At 44.8% G+C, this 21,297-nt stretch overlaps 1 protein-coding gene across 4 annotated transcripts in view; it reads right to left on the minus strand.

Annotated features, from left to right (window-relative positions):
• Nucleotides 1-21,297, minus strand: part of LOC309700338 (diacylglycerol kinase zeta-like) — a 94,724-nt gene that overhangs the window by 33,024 nt on the left and 40,403 nt on the right. For 2 of the 4 annotated variants that reach the window (XM_082523862.1, XM_082523860.1), the window contains exons 3-24: nt 18,634-18,742; nt 18,125-18,220; nt 15,193-15,270; nt 14,669-14,731; nt 13,850-13,906; nt 13,641-13,709; nt 13,441-13,512; nt 13,245-13,361; nt 12,964-13,029; nt 11,294-11,392; nt 10,829-10,911; nt 9,371-9,431; nt 6,409-6,522; nt 5,710-5,847; nt 5,335-5,413; nt 5,187-5,242; nt 4,931-4,993; nt 4,065-4,138; nt 3,564-3,675; nt 2,314-2,400; nt 1,945-2,057; nt 1,716-1,816 (exon numbers count right to left, since the gene is read on the minus strand). In XM_082523862.1, coding sequence (XP_082379988.1) covers nt 1,716-1,816; nt 1,945-2,057; nt 2,314-2,400; nt 3,564-3,675; nt 4,065-4,138; nt 4,931-4,993; nt 5,187-5,242; nt 5,335-5,413; nt 5,710-5,847; nt 6,409-6,522; nt 9,371-9,431; nt 10,829-10,911; nt 11,294-11,392; nt 12,964-13,029; nt 13,245-13,361; nt 13,441-13,512; nt 13,641-13,709; nt 13,850-13,906; nt 14,669-14,731; nt 15,193-15,270; nt 18,125-18,220; nt 18,634-18,742 — 1,907 coding nt within the window. The remainder of the gene's footprint in view (nt 1-1,715; nt 1,817-1,944; nt 2,058-2,313; nt 2,401-3,563; nt 3,676-4,064; nt 4,139-4,930; nt 4,994-5,186; nt 5,243-5,334; nt 5,414-5,709; nt 5,848-6,408; nt 6,523-9,370; nt 9,432-10,828; nt 10,912-11,293; nt 11,393-12,963; nt 13,030-13,244; nt 13,362-13,440; nt 13,513-13,640; nt 13,710-13,849; nt 13,907-14,668; nt 14,732-15,192; nt 15,271-18,124; nt 18,221-18,633; nt 18,743-21,297) is intronic. The other 2 variants (XM_082523863.1, XM_082523861.1) reach the window with 1 other exon arrangement.

Below are 21,297 nucleotides of genomic sequence, written 5' to 3' on the forward strand. Positions count from 1 at the left end.
AAGTGTTAGTGCAAACAGTACTACAGCACTGCTAACTTTACGTTTCTATTCTCTTTCTATTGTGCTGTTTTCAGTGGTTTCGATTCAGCAGCTTGCACATTCGCAATTTCTCTTCTCTTTTATTTCCTATTGACTCGGCGCCTGACTGGAAACACAGTCACAGCTTACAGATAATAAGCTACAACTAAAAGTGAGCTGCTGTTTTCACATTTCACAGATGGTAGTAACAATAAATGTAATGAAACCGTATAGTTATTAAACATCCTTCAACCTTTATTAAGAGTCTCTATTCTGTGCTTAGCGTGCACACAGAGCCACAGGAGTGGCATTGAGATGATACACTGAGCCTCTGGCTATGAAATGTTTTTCTTTTTTGAATCGTCTCCCTGAGTGTGACACATCTACAAGCTGAGAGCAGTGATGGACTTACATAATGAAAACTTCTGCAAGCGAGAACAGAGAACGAGGCATAAAATATGACGCTAATTATCTGAAACCAAAACATGCTGGAAATATATTGAAAACAAAGCAATGAGGTAATGCCACTATGAATTCTTAATAAGCAATGAAAAATATTAATATCGATGTTTCCACTTTGGGCAAAGACCTGCAATCATATGTTGTCTTTGCAAATGAAACACATAAAATTTACCATTATTACCAGTTTACGGTGTTATGAAACGTGCTGTTTGTAACAACAAAGGTAACAGCGCCACCATGTGGTCTGACATAGCACTGCATGTGCACGGCTGCAAAGCCCACTGACTGTAATTGTCTCTAATGAGGAAGATCATAGAGCCGTCCCTTTCTATATTCCTGAAACATCGGAGACGTGCGCTGTTCTCTGCTGTCTGTGCAGCATGAACTGAAACGAGGAGGTCTGACGCGAGCACAGCGATGAGGAACGACTGAGATGGCTGAAAATGAGCATGTTGACCTTCACGCCTCTTCTCCACCTTTCAATCATCGAGCAGTTTTTATTTCCTTGTCAGCCTGAAGATGCTGCTGTCATTCAGCTACGCTACATAAGCCGACGGTTTATTGAATCTCCAAGCCAACTTTTCATTTAATTACATATTTTTAAAAAGTTGGTGTGTGGCAGGTTCATCACTATGTACTCCTGTCTCTACTTCTTTGAGTTGATGTTATCAAATTCAGTTACTTGCATCCCAGCCAGCAGGAAATTCAGCCAAATTCCAGGTGTTTGAGTGTTGTGTTGGCCAATCAGCAACACTTTACTTGATAAGTGACAATACAGCCACGAGACCAGAACCCATACATGAGATCCAACAGTACTCTTGGTACAGTGTCCTCAGCTGAGTCCCTGGATGTTGACTGAGACGGATGAAAATATTTGTTTGGCAAACAGCTACAGAAAGCATGTGGCAGGCTGGGCTGTCCCGCATGTTAAACTGAAGGGATCCTCAGTTATCTGGCAGCCTCATAATAGTGATATAAATATTATTGTCCTAATAACTTAGACATACATGTCTGTGCGGATCAACCCAAACTGAGTAACTTCATCATGTTATAAACTTCCAGTAAGGAAGCCACGGCATATTCTTGCTAAGTACAGGTCATATGATTAAAAACATAGGAATATTTGTGACATTATGAGTGAAGCGTGCATATGAAGACAGAAGCAGAATGCGTTCACAGCGTCAGCAATGTGACCGAGTGGACACACAGATGTTAGTGAGGGTGTCTCTCCTTACATGCTTGCCGTAGTTTGTCCTTGTCGTAGTGCAGAGCCTCGTAGTCACTCATGCTGATCCGGCTGACTCTGATCCTCAGCCTCTCCGGGACCGGCTGCTGACTGAGACACAAACACGGCCCAAAGACTTTTAGCAAATGCTCAGTGAAACCCGCACGTGTCATATAACGCACGCTGCTCACAGGGTTGGATTTGGCTGCTGCTGCAGTGAGTGACTAAAAAGAACGTACTCGTTGAGGTGTGGTATAGAGGTTCGCCGTTTGGTTTTCTGAACCATATTGGCCTGGTTTCTGAGGCTGATATGGATGACTGATGGAGCAAGTCTGCAAGGTTCACCGTCCACCTAAAAGCAATACAAAAGCAATAGCCTCAATCAAAAATGCAATCAGCTAAGCAGCCCACAGATTGATACCCAAATGTACTTAGACATCAGCAGAAGACCGAGGTATTACTTGAGAGCCAGTCAGTGGGAACGATGGGTACAAGTGTAAACAGGAAGCAGGTTCAGTGACAGTGCTGGATGTTACCTCAGCCCAAAGGTGTACATTCAATATTAAAAAGCACATGGCTACAGAACGAGGCTCATGTGCACCATTTACCTGCACCGGGAGAGGTTTAGTAGTGGTGAGGATCACTTCTCTGCACTGGTTCAACCTCTCACCATGACCTCCAACCTGAAGAGTAGCCTACACACACACACACACACACACACACACACACACACACACACACACAGAGCTTGGAATACAGTGCTTTTACACAACACTCCCACTTATGGGGGAAGTTTCAAATCACTAAGTCCAATTAAAGCTCCTATTAAAGAGCTCTTCATCAAAGGACTTCAGCTGTACAACATAATAATAATAATAATAATTATGTAATAATTAGGACAGATCCTTGCTTCTATCAGAAAACGTAAACAGAAAAAGCTAAATGTAGACCTGTCCCATCGAAGTGAAACTCTAAGTTCAACCAGGAGGTTCCACCTGAAACATCTGCAGCCCACAACAAACATTACCAGCTGGTTAACTAGTGAGTTTAAATTGGCCATAGAGCTGAATTCAAACGTGAATAGCAGCCTCTGATAATAAAATAACCTGACGTTGACGTATCAGGTCAGGAGAATGTGCTTCGAGCTGATTGGTAAATGACCACATGTTACAACCAAGGATACAGAAGAGCATCTCTGAATGCACAACACACTGAACCTCGAAGCAGCCGGGCTATAGTAGCAGAACACAGCTTTTGCCCCTCTATCAACCAAGAACAGGAAGTTGAGTGTACAGTTTGCAAAGGCTCACACTGGACAGCCAGACTGGAAGACGATGCCCGGCGTGATGATTGATGACACAGTGTGGTGTAAAGAACAAAGAGCACAGTTCCATCCTGCCTGGTTTAAACCGTTCGAGCTGCTGCTGGTACATATCCCCTCGCCACCCTTTGGGTCCCAAGTTCCAAACGAGCATTGTTTAAACTCCACAGCCTGCCAGAGTATTGTTGCTGACCACGGGGTCCTCAAACATGAAGGTGGGTTCACTGTACTCATCAGCCCCACAGCACCTTTGTGATGTACTGAATGGGGTTTGGGATCAAGAACAGGCAGCTGACAGATCTGCAGCAGCCATGTGATGCTATCATGTGAATATGATGATGTTTCCATCTCTTTGCTGTATCTATGTGGTAGTAGCAAGGTGTACCTAATAATCTGTCATAATTCTGTAATTATGACAGATTTTTAGATGCGTTCTAAATCAAAAACAAAACTGAACACAAGACAAAGGCTCTCAGGTGGGAGCTGGTCATCCTCCTTTGTAACCATGGTTACCAGGACACAGAGAGAACGCCATACCAGTGAAGTCATCGTGAATCCGATAACTTCGATGTATCCGTCGTCATGGCGTTGAGGTTCAAAGTCATGATGCTCACTGGGGTTACCCCACGGTGTGGTGCCTGCACAATACCTGGGAACACAACAAGTACCATCACGAACACAGAAACACCTGCTTCAACGTGAGTGTCCAACGCTCTGTATTTGTTTGAATGAACGTTGCTCAAACACCACAGCTGCAGTTCTCTTATGATATTTACAGCTGCTCTGCTTCTCTTTAATCTGAGTAGGAAATGTGCCTTTGGACTCTCGCCATTAATGTAACAACACATGACAAACACAACATGCTTTTGTAACCAAAGCTCTCCTGATAGGGCTGACTTAGGATCTAGCACCCTTTACATTTGTTAATGCTGCACACCCGGCAGCCTGACTGGTATGTATGTCTTTGTGTTACTAGTCACAGCTTACATAGATGGTAATGTGTACAACTAGCAGTTTTCTGTCAGTACACTGACTGACCTGGGGATGTTGAGGAAGACCAGGCACTGTAGCTTCAAGTCCTGAACCTTTGATGTTAAATCTGTCCCATCACACTGCAGAGGGAGACAAAGAGAGGAAGAGAGATACAGATGGACTTAAACTCATCACTTTGGCATCATCGTGGAAAAAGTCCTAAAATGCCAAAGAGAAGCACAAAGACTAACCGCCTCACTCAGCTGATCCTTACTCACACTTCCCCACATAGCAAAACTGGTATGGCCCGGATCCAGCCCACACAATGTGCTTACACATGGCCCACATACTGCAAAGAATGACGGCCCTTTGGTGGCCCAGATCAGGTTTGCCAGAGGTGGCCCACACATAGGCCAGCACAAGGCCAGTTGCAAACACACTGGTGGTCCTGAGCTGGCCCATGTGTGGATTACCTCTGGCAAACCTGATCTGGGCCACCAAAGGCAGTATGTGGGCCATCTGTAGGTGGTGTGCAGCCACGGGCCAGTTGCAGACTCACTGCTGGCCCAGATGGCAGCCTAATCTGTGCCTTAATCAAGCCCTGTAATAACAACATGCGCCAGAACATGCATAACAGTGCAAACGTAACATGACGAAGCTCTGTTCAGACAGTGAATGGACTGATTCTTATATAGAGCTTTTTTACTCTCCCAATTACTCAAAGTGCTCTATACAACATGCCATATTCACACACTCACCCAATCACACACTTCCTCTTATCTGAGTGCTCCATAAACCTCTGACTGGGTGTGTGCACACACTGCAGTTACCAATGATAAGTACTCTCTTGCTTGGGCCATACTCTACTGTATCTGAATACGGTGTATAAGATCTGAATCGGACAGACAGAGGTTTGGCTGACAGCTACTCACCACCACCTTGATGTGCTTTGACAGGTCTTTGGAGCTTCCCATCAGGAAATCTGAGAATGCCGTCTGTGTGAGACAAGCAGGAGTGCATCATGAAATCAAAGCAGGCCCTTATTCTTTGCTTATTGGTTGCACCAGTCACACAGACATGATTGACTGATTGGAACAGAGTTTGAAAAACGAGCAGTGGTCCTTTAAGTTGGATCATTATTAAAGACACATGCTTCCAACATGATTTTAAACTTGAGGGTAAACTCACCCCAGCGTAGAACATCTTATTCCTGAAACGACTGTTAAACTTCTCTGGGTTGGCCTCTGAAACAGTCACAGACAGTAAATGAAGCACATGCAGAGCCACCAAACAACAAGTCAGAATGTGAATCTTTGTGTCACAGTGGTGTTTGTACCTCTCGACTCGTGAAATTCAAGAGTCACATGGGCATCAAATCCAAGGCTGAAGTAATTGTTGAAAACATCCAAAGGAAGCTGAGACCATGCAGACACACACACACAGGTTAGCTGAGGTCACATTGGTAAAGCCATTGCTTGAGAGTGTGTGTGTGTGTGTGTGTGTGTGTGTGTGTGTGTGTGTGTGTGTGTGTGTGTGTGTGTGTGTGTGTGTGTGCGCGTGTTGTAAGGAGCTTGGAAAGAAAGCATCTGGAGTTCTTTACATTTCTTGAAGATGTTTCACTTGTCATCTGAGAAGCTACTTCAGTTCCAAAACCAAATGGTAGAGAGTCCCAGGTTTGTGTGCGTGTCCATGTGCGTGCGTATGCACTGACCTTATCAGTTTGCTGTTCATCTGGCTCAGCCCCTGCACTGTGGTTTGGTTCAACCAGGAGGTTCCACCTGTCTAGCTGGACAACTGTTCCCTCCTCCACATGAGACAGGATCTTAGACAGAGGTTCATCCGTGTAGCCCTGAATGCATTCACATACAGAAATGCACGCACAAATATACAGATATGTGACACATTTAAGGAAAGTTCTGAGGGTTCACCTTCATCATAGCATGCTTTCCAGCGTGCAAACATCCGCAGAGCACAAAATTAAAATACATCAAAATAAATAAAAAGCTATGGCCCCTCCTGTGGCTGATTATGTGCCTATGTTTAAGGCACCACCACAAACCAAAATAAATTTGGGGAGAATGTTGTTCCATCCATCCAGCACTTTGCAGACACTTGTAGAATTCATGCCAAGTCAAAGGCTCACTAAAACACTTTGCATTTTTACTTCATTCTTTACTTTTAAAAAAACTGTCACTTCCAAAATCAAACGCTACAGGAGGTGAAACTCAGGGTTAATCCAAACCTATAAACAGACTGGAGGTAAATCTAAACGTAAAAACATGGCACACACACAAGAGTTAGAAGACATGATAAATGTTGATACAAAGGAGTTTGACTTCCAGCAGCCAGCGACTGGAGTCTGGATTTATTCATGTTAGATGTGTGTGTGTGTTTCTTAGTTTGTACCCACCCCTCCCCAGTTAAGGGTCCTAGCGAGGTCATTTCCTGTCCCAAGTGGTAACACAGCAACCGGAGGCTGGGGGGTTAATGCCAGTTCATCAAGACAGGATAGGATCCAACCCACCTGGTTCAATGCACACACACACACACACACACACACACACACAAAATGACTTTAACACCACAACCGCATTAATATGGCAAATCTCCGTTAGCGAGTTAACGCAGTCTGTCCTGTGCGTGGGCTGTACAGCGCTAACACGTTAACGAGCTAACCACGCTAACGGTTGTTTAGCCGCTTGTTTAGCCGCTTGTTTAGCTTGTCAACATGAGGGGGGAGACAAAGAGCGATTCAAAAGACCACTATGAGTAGAACATTGAGGAAACAGTTCACACTGCACGGGATAGGGTTACCGGGGCCCCACCCTGGAGCCAGTCCTCGGGAGGATCCTCGAGACAAGCGTCTGGTGGTCGGGCCTTAGTCCATGGGGCAGGTGCAGCTCGACAAAGGACATGGGCCCATCCTCCTGTAGGCCCACTACCCGCACGAGGCACTGTTGGAGTCGGGTGCAATGTGTGTCGGGTGGCAACCAGGAGCAGGCCCTGGCAGACCGATCCCTGACTACCAAAACTAGTGACTGGGACATGAAATGTCACCTCCCTGGTGGGGAAGGTATAGTCGGGCTCACCTCAATGCACATCTTGGGCTCTGGAACCAGTCTCCTGGAGAGGGGTTGGACTCTGTCTTAGTCTGGAGTTGCCCCTGGTGAAAGGCAGCTTGTATCCCCTTGGCTTGCTGCCTCTACGTTGGGGTTTCTCCCGGTGGACGAGAGAGTTTGCTCCCTGCGCCTACGGGTCGGGGAATGGGTCCTGACTGTGGTCTGCACTTATGGGCCAAACAACGGTTCAGAAACGCAGCCTTCTTGGAATCCCTGGGTGAAGTGCTTGAGGGTGCTCCACCTGGAGACTCTGTTGTCCTACGCGGAGGACGTCCAAAAGTGCACGTGGCACCAAGACACCCTAGGCCGCAGGTCGATGATTGATTTTAGAATCGTATCACCAGACCTGCGGGATATCTTCTGGTCAGTCGGGTGAAGAGAGGGGCAGAGTTGTCAACTGATCACCACCTGGTGGTGAGTTGGATCAGGTGGCGGGGGAGGATACTGGACAGACCTGGTGTAGCAGAGGCCCTGGACCACAAGATCTTCAACTCACACCTCTGGCAGAGCTTCAATAAGTCTGAATGGGCCATGTTCAGCACCTCCATTGCCCAAGCTGCTGCACTGAGCTGCGGACACTAGGCAGTTGGTGCATAGTACGGGTGGAGTACTGATGACTGCAACTGAGAACATTGTCGGGCGGTAGAAGGAATACTTCTACCGCCCGACGAGGGGGACGAGTCGTTTATCTCTGGGGGTGATGTCACTGAGGCAGTGAAACTGCTCCTTGGTGGCAGGGCGATGTGGTGGATGAGGTTCGCCCTGAGTTCCTGAAGGCTCTGGATCTTGTAGGGCTGTCCTGGTTGACACGCCTCTACAATGTTGCATGGAGGTCAGGGGCAGTACCTCTAGATTGGCAGACTGGGGTGGTTGTTCCAACTATAGGGGGATCACACTCCTCAGCCGCCCTGGGAATGTCTATGCCAGGGTGCTGGAAAGTAGAGTCATTCCGTTAGTTGAATCTCGGATACAGGAGGAACAAGGTAATGTTCCTGGTCATGGAACACTGGACCAGCTCTTTAACGGCTCAAGGATACTTGAGGGTGAATGGGAGTTTGCCCAACCAGTCTACATGTGCTTTGTGGACTTGGAGAAGGCATGTGACCATGTCCCTCGGGCCATGCAATCCTTATACAACCGTTGCAGCTCCGCAATAAGCTGGACTTGTTTCCGGTTGGTGATGTACTCTGCCAGAGCCACCCTCTGCTCTGCATCTCTAGGTGTAGCCAAGTGGCACAAGGCTTTCACTTTGGAGGTCTCAGAATCTCATCTCCGCTTTTCGCAGATGATGTGGTTCTGTTGCCCTCATCAGGCGAATGGAACAGTTCGCAGCAGAGTGTGAAGAATGAGAATTTGATTTCAGCTTAAATATGCTCCATGTTACACTTTACTTTGCTTTTACTAAGAGACTTTATAGGATATGAATGACATATTTATTGTTTGATTGTTTAGTCCTGTTGGATTATAAATAAAGACACTGGTCAGAAACAGACTGTTCTGTACTACCTGTCTAAACCAATCAAATGGAAGCTAATTAGTGGCTTTGAACATTTTAACTCCTTAGTACAAAAAGTAAGGTTTTCTTGAAGCAGTGCTCAGATGACACTCATGCATTTATTCTGCCAGTCAGAGGTTCATTCAACTAAATCAACCTGCAGCTAGTGTAGCCTGCAGGGACAGCCCTCTAAAGCGCTCTGCAGAAAGTTGATCACTAGAGATTTTGAGCATAAAGAGCCCAGGTCTCCAGTCAGCAAAGGTCTGAGACTTTGTGATGTCAGAGGAAGAACAGCATCACTAAACCAGATCTCATGAGGGGAAGCCGAGCCGAAAGCTTGAAACTGGAAATCTATCCATCCATCTATCAACTTCTAAATAATATGCAAATTAAATACACATTATAATTCATTTGATTTGTAGTTTTACACCCTGATTAAAAGCAAGAACGGTTTAAGCAGGGCTCTGTACTACTATTACAGTACTGTTTTGTCCAAGCATGAGCTCAGACAAGAAGCAAATGTGCACATTTAAAAAGCTTGGTCCAGCAGGTCCTGGGAGTGCAAAAACACTCGTAGCTAATGATCAGCAATTTACCATATTTTCTTATATCTGAGACTATTTTCAAATAGAGGTAAGAGAAATCATTCCACCTAGTAAATAATTTATTCCCAGGTGGCAGCTGAATGCAAATGCACATGACTTTTGCAAAGTGAACATATTAATGGTACATGTCTGTGTGCATGTGGTCATTCTTACAGTGCCGTCTCCTCCACAGGCCAGTATCCTTAGGTTATGGACTTTACGATACAGCTCCAAACTACAAGACAAAGGTCGATGGTTAATTCAGTTCATTCTAACACAGCAGATATACAGTGGTGTGAAAAAGTGTCCGATTTCCTGAGTTTTTTGGTATGTTTGTCACACTAAATGTTTCAGATCATCAAACAAATTCAAATATTAGACAAGGACAACACAAGTATCATCTTTGTAGAATTGTTGTAATTCAACCTCATTCGAGGGTTTTTGAGGATGAACAGCCTTTTAGATCGGATGCAGGTCAGGACTCCAAAGTCTTCATTTTGTTTTTCTTAAGCCACTCAGAGGTGGACTCGCTGGTGTGTTTTCGATCATTATCCTGCTGCAGAACAGAAGCGTCTTCGAGGTCACAAACAGATGGCCGGACATTCTGCTTCAGAAAGCTTCAGCAGAACTGATGCTTCCATTTGCTGCAGCCAGGCTCCCAGGTCCTGCCCCAGACCATCACACAACCACCACCAGCCAATTTTACTGTTGGTATGATGTTCCTTTTTCTGAAATGCTGTGCTAGTTTTACGCCAGATGTGATGAGGCACACTGAAAAAATTAAACTTCTGTCTCTTCAGTCCACAGAACACTTTTCAAACTGGGGGTCATCAAGATGTTTTTTTGGCAACACTGAGACGAACCTTTATGTTCCTTTTTGCTCAGCAGTGGGTTTCATCTCAGAACTCTTGCAGGCCAGTTGTGCCCTGCGTCTGTCTTATGGTGGAGTCAAAGTGAGGCCTGCAGTTCTTTGGATGCTTCTCTCTTAGATAAATCGTTACTGTGCTCTTGGGGTAATTTTGGCCAGCTGGCCACTTCTGGGAAGGTTCGCCGCCGTTCCTTGTCTTTGCCTTCTGTGGATAATGGCTCTCATTCTGGTCTCGGTCTACTTCCCTTTGTCAGGCTGGTCATAGTTAAGTGACTTCTTGACTAAGAACAGGTGGTGGCAGTAATCAGGCCTGGGTTTAAGCTTCACCACAGTAAACCACATATACCACAGTTAATTTACGTTAAACGAGGGTGGGGTGGAATTTTTTCCCGTTAATAATAAACAATGATAAACAGCTTCATTTAGTAACTGTATTTAGTGTTTACTCATATTATCTTCTGTTTATCTAATATTTAACTTTGTTTGATGATCTGAAACATTAAGGGTGACTAACCTTGAACAACAAATGGGAAATCAGGAAGGTGGAAAACATTATTTCACACAACTGTACATGTGTATGTGCATGTATATGTGCATGTATATGTGCATGTATATGTGCATGTATATGTGCATGTATATGTATATGTATATGTGCATGTATATGTGCATGTATATGTGCATGTATATGTATATGTATATGTATATGTGCATGTATATGTGCATGTATATGTGCATGTATATGTGTATGTGTGTGAGACACTAACCCCTCCTTTGGTCCTCCTTGGCTCAGGTCAAACACCTGTCTGGGGTTCAGATACCACATGAAGGACTGCAAAATCTTAGTGCCCTGACCAACAGAGAAGCAGTCAGTCAGACACACTTCGTCACAGTTTTTGTTCCTGTGAGTCCACAGATATGTTCATGTTTGTTTCATTGTGGCCTCAAACATCAACAGTGACACGATTGATCACTAATGTTCTCTCTTTGGTAATGAGTTAGTTAACTACACCAAGTTATTATTTTACTTTTGTTTAGAATTGACTTTGTTTTAGTTTATATTTTAGTTATTTTTCCAGCTTTTGTCCTGTGGTTTACTGTTTTTATTTAAAATGTAAAACTTTCTGTTGCCAAAAACACTAGATCTAAATCATTTTGGACAAAAAGAGGACTACTACGAGGCCACTGACTGCATGCCTGCACTGGTGTGGATCTGTTTCAAATCTGAGTACCTGGTTTCCTCCACTCTTGGGATTGACAAACACAAGCAGGGGTTTCATAAGTGGTGATGGGATGGGTCGGATTATGAATGGCTTCCACTGCCGCCCGTCCTGTCAGAGAAAAAACAGGATCTGCTCAGATGGTCAAAAGCACAGCAGCTGTTGTTCACTGCAGTATTTAAAAAATAGAATTAAGGACCGAAAACTAAAAGCTATTTTAGCTTCTCATTAGAAGACATCTGAAGGTTTCCTGTGCCAAACTAAAAGCAAGTCATGTCCTAAAAAACAGGCTTTATTAACCAGTCATCATCACAGAAACAATATTTAATGTGTGACTGTAGAACAGTGCAGACTGTTCCCGATTTGCTGCCTCCTCATAAACGTCCTGTTACACATGAAGTGAACATGGAAGAAGCTCTGCTTTGACTTTATGAGAATTCAATAAACTGAGTGCATCTTACGCACACTCACATCAACCTTTTACTAAAACAAAAAACTAAAATAAAAATAGAAGAAAATAGAACTAGAGTTAGAAAACAGACTGATTGTGGTATTACAATCAATTCCAATCATCTATAGCTATTCGTAAAAACATCCATCCATTCATCCTCTTATCATTTTCAGGGTCACGGGGGGGCTGGAGCCTCTCCCAGCTGTGGCTGTGAAGGTCCTCAGCCTCCAGGTCATCGAAGTTTGAAAGAGGAGTGAAAGAAGCATCTATGTCCGCTGTGACGGAACGACCATCTTTGAACAGAGGGCGGGGCTTATCACACCAACTGTCTGCCATCTATGATACAGCTTTGAGATCCTTCCCAGACGCCTTAACGCCCACTCACATCCTGGGCCACTTGACCTCAGGAGATCACATGATAGGGTGGGGCCAGGTTTCACAATGGGCCTTGGGGACACTCATAGGGCTTAAATCTGGGACTCTCCACCAATTGTCTCTTAGAACTGAGAAGTTTCTTCGGCTCTAAGAAACGTCTTCAAGAAACTCGAACGTCCAGACGCTTTTCTTTCCAAGCTCCTCAGACTACGATGGCCTGGATGACCGAGAAGCTTCACAGACGCTGGCTGTGTCTGTCCCAGCTGGGATAGGCTCCTCCCTATATCAGCTGTCTTAGGGGGAGGGGCAGGGTACACCCTGGACAGGTCGCCAGTCTGTCGCAGAGCTAACACGTAGAGACAAACAACAACTCACACTCACATTCACACCAGTGGGCAATTTAGAATGACCAATTAACCTGACCCCACTAACGTCATGGAGAGTGGACGGAGGAACCCACGCAAACCTGGCCAGGTGGTGGAACTGAACTCAGGACCTTCTTGCTGTGAGGCAACAGTGCTCACCACCGCACCACTGTACTGCCTTTAATGGAGTCATATAGCATCTTTACAACGTGTATAAATGTAGGTAAGGCACTAACGTTGATGCATGGACTGTACAAAGATGTCAGCATGTGAACCGGGGCTGAGCTTGCCCTCCGTGTTTGGATGATATCATCGGAAACGTGCTGTTCAAAGGTTCTTTTTCCAAAAATAAAATATATAAAGTGTTCGTGTGTTGATTTAAGATGACAAAGACTCACAAACACTAGACAGGCTTCGCTGTTTGCTTAAGACGCCAGAGTTCAAGCTTCCTCTGCAGTGTGCCTTAGCCCACCCTGTAGCACAAGACTAACCTCTTTTTTGCTGCTTTTCCTCTTGAACGATGTTCTCTTTTTCTTTTTGCTGGACTTCATCGATGACTGTGAGATGGAGAAAAAGCAGCTGATTTCACATCATTTCATCATTTGTACTGCCATCACTACTCCCCACAGTTCCTTTTATTCTATCCACACACCACTTAAAGGACCTGCAGTAACATGAAACCACTGATCTGACTGATGGCTGCCTGAATGACAGCAGACAACAAAATGACCTCATAATTGAAGCAGGATGGAAGCACTAAGAACAGCGTTACCTGATGGCGTTTGACCCGAATTATCCATGTTGGTGGAACTATGAGGGCAGCATGAGCACCCATTGGACAAGCTTCCTCAATTTGCTGCAGCATGAAGCAAGAAACCTTGTTGTGGTACTAATGGAAGAGATGCATGGTTATAATATGTGCATTTATTGAGCTCTGGAGACATGAACGGCATCAGTTTGGTACCCACAGCCTGTTTGCACCACGAGCAGCTGATGGCAACAATCTCTTTACTGTGGAACGCAAACTTCTGCTGGAAGCCCTGAAAGCACAGAAGGAGAAACTGCTATAACAATTAAACTTGTTTCCACTCCTGTTCAGTTAAAGATGCAAAGCAGATGTTTAGGACAACAGCGCTACTGCTCGTCAGTAAGACAATCATTTCCACACCTTCCCACACTGTCTGCATTTGCCTTCTTGTCGTCTCCGATGCACCCAGTGATGGCGAACCACAATGGGCTGAGCACACACAAAAAACACAGCAGAAATTTACAACACTCAGAATTCAACGAACATGAGTGATTATAGCTGTGACTGTACGATGATCCAGCTGCAGCAGCAGGTTTGAACCCCAGAGAAAGAAAGAAACCAGAACTCACCTCTCGAATATTTCTGGATCCTGATTCTCTGAATGATGGTTTACACCTGAAATTAATCTGGAGCAGAGAAGAAGAAGAGGGTTACCGGGGTCTAACGGCACAGCTGAACACTGGGCCTCTGACTGGCACACTTCCTGGGTAAGCAGCACTGACACGCCTGTGGGACCAGGCCAATTAGGTGTCATGTGTCTTACAGTTAAGGGTCATGACTTCCTCAACAGGACTCGCTGACAGAAAGGAACAAGCAGACGGGACCCCCCAAGCAAGAATTACGTCACACAGGTGTGACAACACACATCTTTAGTTAGCACTGTGTAGCGCTACCTCCATCCTGGCATTGTGTCTGCAACCAATCGTGGCCCTTTTTGATAGTTTCCTACACCAGAACACTTTCAGAAAGCAGCTTCAGATCAATGACCTCCTTGTGTTTTCAGATCAAAGCACCCAAACCGTCAAGATTATCAGATTGTCACACCACAAGAAAAACGAGAGGACCAAATTTGAAGGATTTCAGAAAAAAGGACCCTGACAGAAGAAGAATTTTCAGAGGACGAGTCTGCCCTGGATTAGCTTCCACGTTGATTCACTCAGTGTCTAAATACCTACACCTGTTCCCAGTGGAAATGACATCTCCATCAACAATAATTATTTTTGAGTGGCATATGCCACCCCTCATCCCATGCTGCTGTGCAGTGATTCATTATAATAGACTGATGTAAGGTTCAGAGCACCCACGATCAACCTGTGCATCAGGCCGAGGATCAGAGAGGAGGAGAGAGGACAGAGAAAGAAGACAAGGACGAGTTCTGTGTATCTCACTCTAAAGCTGGGGTCACTGACGGGTAGCGTGGCATCCATAAGAATAGCTTTAGAGCCGGGAAACTGCAGATCAGACAGGACGCTCAGTCAAACACAACCTGTTGTCCTCTGCTTACAAATGATGAATTCGACTGCACTGACATACAGAATCATCACCAGCTGCAATCAACACTGGATCCATGTTAGACTTCCAGGTGTGTCCAACTCCAGTCCTGGAGAGCTGCGCTCCTGCAGCTTTTAGATGCATCCTTGTTCCGACACACCTGAATCTAATGAATGGTTTGTTATCAGGCCAAACGTGATGGCTGCTGAAGAGGGAATCCAACCATCGGATTCAGCTGTGTTGGAGTAGGGATGCATCTAAAAACTGCAGGACTGGAGCTGCACACCCCTGCTCTAGGGAGCGTTCAGTTTGCTTCACACTTCTCTGCGATAATAAAGGCACAGAGTCTCACCTTACTGGTAGTCATAAGGACTAATATACACCTCTGTGTCTTCATGTATCCTCACAGGCAGCGTTATACCTTCTCCAGTTGTTCTATGCAGACGGTGTGAGCGACGATCTTACAGGCAGCACACTTCCTTCGACTGACAGACTTTTGCTACAAAGAAAAAAGGGAAAAGGTGATCAGCTCTGAATAGAAACATTGATTAACAATTAAATCACATGAACAGGAGAAAAAAAAAAACAGGGTTCTTGTGTTGTAGTCGTTCATTTGCTTTATGAGCCTCAAAGAACAGCCGTCACTATGAAGCCTTAATTCCATCTATGACCACTGGGAGACAGTCCTGCACCACGTGAGTGAAACCACCACAGATACACAACATAGCAATGATATGACTTGACAGTATCTAAAAATATGACGGCTTTGTGCGTGTGATACAGCCAGCATGTGTCTGACAGTGATATGAGCTGACACGGCGCTGCAGGAGAGCAGCTTCAGTGTGCATGTTATTATTATAGACACACAGCGATCCGTGTTTACTATCCCAGATGAATCAAAGCACTCAGGGGTTCAGGCCTCATACAGCCGGCAAATGGAAATAATAACTTTTCAGTCCAGTGGCTCAGGAGGTGGGCAGGTCTCACTCATATGCACACATTACAAGAACTATATTATCTATTGATTTACTTGTCGCTATGTCACTGAATGATAAGACAGAATACAGGAGAACCTGGGACGAGTTCATGGTTCAAACACAGAACGGCTATTTTCAACAGAACCCTGTTATTTCCTTGTGATCGGACACTGAAGGCAGCCTGTAACCAGCACAGCCTGTGGCACTGACTCGGCTGCATCTTTTTACAAACCTTTGGACTTTTCACATATTTACAGATGTTTACAAAAGCAGCACTGCACTGATTTTTTTAAAACACAGTAGTGAAAATGCTCTCCCATCACCAACTGAAAAGGTCAAAGGTCATTTGCATCTGATTAGTCAACATTTTTATGAGTGAGGTCGACGGGAATTAGGATACAGACAGAAACAAGTATACGTCATGCAGGTTTCTCCAGCCACCAAACATGAATGAGTGCATGAGTTTACAGATGTACTGTAAATGTGGTGGAACAGCCTGTGGGAGATATTGGTTTGCTATCCCTGAACGCTAACGGCTCACATTAAAAAGAGAGACTGATGCAGAATGTAAAGTTTTTAATAAGAGCTGCACTTAAGTGTTTATGTGGTAGTGTCAGAGGTGGAGCTGTGTGCTTAGTTTGTGGAGAGCACGCTGCTGTGTTTAAACTACCATTACAAGACTGAACATGCAGAGAAACACAAGAACTCCACTGATCCAGAGCAGAACGAGCCAAGCAGACAATGTGGACGGTTTCTCCTGGAGACAGAAGCTGGCATGCTTGGATAGGCTAGGTGTGCTAGGTTGTTCTAGTCTGAAGGAGGATCTTGTTGTCACTAATGCAAATGTCCTTCACATCTCCATCTCAGAACTTGGATGCACGTGTTCGAGCCCAAACACCCTAGATATCGCTCGCCAATCAAGAAAAACAACTGAAAAACTTCAGATGAAGTCATTAAACTGCAGGCAACATAACAATCTCACTCTATAGAAAGTTAAACCCTGAAATAAATGGGAATTCTGTCAAAGGCTTTTTGGGAATGTTGACTAAACCGTGATAAAATGTTGGAGCTCTTACTGTGCAAGTCTCACATGTGAAGATTGTAACGTCTCTTCTTACCAGCAGCACTTTATAAAGACACCGAGTGCAGCTCATTGCTCATTCAGGGTGTCCCATTAGGACTAGGGATGGGTACCGATATCCGGTGCCATTATGGCATGAACGGTAGTAACCTGAGCTGTGATACACTTTGGATTCCAGCCAATCATTTTACCTTTCCAAGGATAGTAGGCGGGCCCAGGTTCTTTTAGAGCAGAGCTACAGATTAAAAACGCCCAAGGCGAAGCGGTCAAAGTCTGGCTGTACTTCACAACAAAAGGTGCAAACTCAGCAGCAACAAGTGCTTTAAGCTGATACTGTGATACTGTGCAAAAGAGGTAAGACCTCGAATCTGACGAAACACCTGGCAACGCATAGCGTTGTTTTAAAAGCCGAGAAATGCGCCGTATTTGATAGCTTGCTGCGAGACCTCACACCGAGCGCATCTACTGCGGGTGTGGTAAATCTCCATTAGTGAGTTAGCGCGGATCGCCCGGTGCGTGGGGCTGGACGGTGGTTATCATTTTGCAGAAAAAAAGAGACTGCTAAAAATAAAAACATGAGAGGTTTGTGTTCTCCATTCTTTAAGCACCGGTTCGAGCACCGTTTAAGCACCGGCACCAGTGTGTGAATGTGTGTGTGAATGGGTGGATGACAGGTTGTGTAAAGCGCTTTGGGGTCCTTAGGGACTAGAAAAGCGCTATACAAATACAGGCCATTTACCATTTACCGTTTCAAAAGTACCGATTTGGCACCGGTATCGGATAAAACCTAAACGATACCCATCCCTAATTGGGACTGGGAGTGTGATGCACACCTGCTAACTGGTGGTGCTAGCTGGTGGTGCTCATAGCTGTTTCACTGCGTCCACAGAAGCTGGAGGGGTTGACCAGTCTAAATTCTGCTTCTTGTTGCTTCCAGTAACTTGTCATTTGTTTAAAGCTGTTGCCAAGAAAACTTAACAGTATGTTTGCTGAGCAGCCAGTACACACTGTGCAAGGAGATGCTTTCACACTGATCTCCTCCAGATTGTTATGCGTGTTCTCCGTAAGTCGGTTGCTTAGTTGTTGATGTTAATGCAAGGACTTGTAGAAAGCAGCAGACATTGAGCAGGTGCACGTGGAAGCATGCGACTGTATAAACATTCAGTGTAACACAGTAAAGAAAACCTGGAGCCATGTATAAATCACACTCTACCCCAAACAGAACAAAGCGCAGTGTGAGTGCAGGCGGCTGCACAGAACTCGGCCGGGCTGGAAACACACAGGCAGATACTAACCAGTAATCTGGCAATACAGTGCTGTTCTCCCACATAGCAGTAGTCTCCAGACACGTTTGTTTCAAACCAGATATGATCTCCATACACAGCTACCTCCTACAGAGACAAACATGGAGAGAGACAAAGAAGAGCTAAGAAAAGGACAGAAGCTGAAAGAAGAGCTGCGGTTCCTACGGACCGTCAATGAAAGATCTGAAGTATCAGCTCACTGATGAAATGTGCACAGTGTTTGACAGAAGACATTTCAAATCACTGTGAAAAATCCTGTGAGTGAACCAGCTAGCAAGAAAAAAAACCCATACCCAAATGTTAATATTTCATACAGTATGATTCAGTCTAATGTGCTTCTCATTGGCAGACACAAGATGGACTGAAGACCCACTGAAATGCATGATTGATTCCTAAGCCTATGAAAGCCGTAGCTTTCCCTCTCCTGATAATCCAGCAGTTCTGCTGAGCAGTCTGACATGGCATAAAGAGCCGACCCTGTACGTCTCCGTCACACTCACAGTCCAGTCCACAGTGCTGGAGATGTTTGCTTCTGGGTCGGTCCTGGTCACAGAGGATGTGCTGGGCTGACAGGGGAGATGGTGCAGACCGGACTTGGCTATGGCTTTTCTGGAAACACAAAGACCAGGAAAACTGTCAGCGTCCGAGAAAACAGAGAAAACGCAAAGTCGTCAAGGTAACAAAAGGTGACAGGAACATATGTGGAGGTCTATGCACGCACGCACACACACATGTGCAAGCAGTCGTGTGAATGCTGAGGCATTTACACTATTGTCAATGGAAAATTGTACTTAGCAGTCAGTATAAGCTTTTAGTGATATAAGTTTGCATGTGGTAGAATACTGCATGTTGACCTTTTGATGACTTAGGCTGTTGTGTGCATTCCAGAGCGCTCTGGCATGCACACCCTGGGGGCGTGGGAGAGGTCGGAGCTTCTCTTATTGTTTTGTGGCAGGATAAACGTAACTATGTCTGTTTTAGTCTAAGTGCCTTTTGTTTAGATGAACTGCTGGACGTCCAGACCAGCAGGTTTAGGGGAGTCTTTATGGGGTCACATTGACCACACACACACACACACACACACACACACACACACACACACACACACACACACACACACCAATGTAAGGAACAAACACCTGCTGATGTATAAAGACCAGGGCAGAGTCCCGGAGCCCTCACTCCGTGCGAGCGCTCTGTGGCTGCTCTTGCTGCAAGTAAAACTGTGTTTCTCCTCTCTGACTCTCAGCTGAAGAAGTGTCTTAGAATACATCTCTGGACATCTCTTGAGTTCCTAATCTTCAAGTCACTCCTGTTTTCTGCTGTTAAACCACTTCCACAGTTTCTGTGCTACTTTCATGGTTCAATTTTAAAATATTCTGCTATTTCTGCTTATGAAGGCTATATCTGTTGGTATTTATTACTTTTACACATTTTAAATTATTAAGCTTTTTATGAGTTTTTTCTCCTATTGAAATGAATGGCAAACATCCCAAATTGCACTCAAACTTGCTTCTTTTCAAGCTCAACTCCTTCCTCACACTTTCACGTACAAACACCACTCCAACTTTAAAATGCACTCAAATTATTGGGCTACTACCAAATAATTCAGCTGTTTCGTGTCTCTTACCGTTTTCGTAAAATCCCTGTTGAAGTTTTCAGTGACACCGTGAAGATTTTTCAGAAAATACATGCGTCGCTATGGTTGCTATGCAGCTCAGCTACAGCGCACCACTCTAGTTTTCTGAATCTGTTCTTCACGTCTGACCAAATTCTTCTTCCTCGCTCAATTTTCACCCTACCCTACACAAATCATACATCGAAACGTAGGTATTTTTGTTAGGATTCAGAAAATGTGACTTATTATTGTGGGAATTACAGATTTCTGCCAAATGGCCTCAAAGCAACACAGTCTTCAGACTCCGCATTCACAGTCTCAAAGTCTCTGACGGGACGCGTTTTCAAATGGTCATAAATGATGTCATGTACAGACGGAGCCCAACATATCTCCAGACAGCCCTGCTCACGATTCAGTCATGTTTTTGATACCTTTTACCATTAACTGTGTTTGTTTCAGGGTACCAATCTGTTTGTGGAAAACACCAGACACACAAAGAAGGTCGATGAAGGTTGCACAGCAGCGTGGGGATTTTCCCTTTTCATTTTCAATAAATATGAAGACACTGACTATTCAAAGTCATTCACATTTGGAAAAGAAATGTTTATTATTTATTTGCATAAAGCACGAGCTACGTGTGAGTCAGAAGCTGCTCTGCATATTTCATACTGCTGTGATTCTGGCTGACACGGTGGTGCGTGGGTGTAACACAGCGCACGTACAGCAAGTGTGTGGGCAGTTACGGCTGTGCTGGTGACTGCATGTTATGTATTACTGGTAACAAGAAGTCACGTAAGCGTCCCAGTTTGGGCAGATGTACAGCACCACACATCAGAGCATAACTGGAGTCTAACCAACAACTACACGTAGCAGAAGCTTCAGCTGCCCAGCCAGGCTGCTGACTGCCTGTTAATCACGATGAACACTGAGATAACAGGCGGCTTAGTAGAAAACAGTCGTTGCTCATAATCGTCAGAAAAATGTAAAAAGCAGCCACAGAGCAAAATAACTAGCAGGGATTTCAAAACTTGTTTTAATGGACTGAAGCAAAATCCTGCCCCCCCCTAACAGGCATAATGGTGCACTGCCTGTTAGCTTAACCCTTCCTTACTTCATATCACACTCACATCTGTGTTTTGCCACAAAATTGTGTAGCATTTGTCATTTTTCTGACAGACTGAGTATTAAAATACGATGCACCGTTTTAGACATTTATCACAGGCTAATAAAAAGAGGTTGTATTAAAGCATCACTGATCACCAACACCCATCCAAACAGGGTGCCCTCCACGCCAATACTTAGCATTTCTAAGATCTGATTGGTGCCTGCAGCTCACTGCACACATCCTGAACATGCCACAGACACACAAACATACTGCTGTGACGTCCCAACTGTTTGACCACGTCTGACATGTAGTGACGGATCATCATGAAGGGTCGGTTGGTAGAAATGGACGTTACTTCTGCTAAAACCATCAGACATTTTCCCTAATTTGCATCTTTTTTGACTGCAGGGCTCTGAACACGCTGCTGTGTGTGATACAAAC

This window comes from Aulonocara stuartgranti (genome assembly GCF_965226115.1).
Source record: "Aulonocara stuartgranti genome assembly, chromosome: 23".
NCBI classification, from domain to species: Eukaryota; Metazoa; Chordata; class Actinopteri; order Cichliformes; family Cichlidae; genus Aulonocara; species Aulonocara stuartgranti.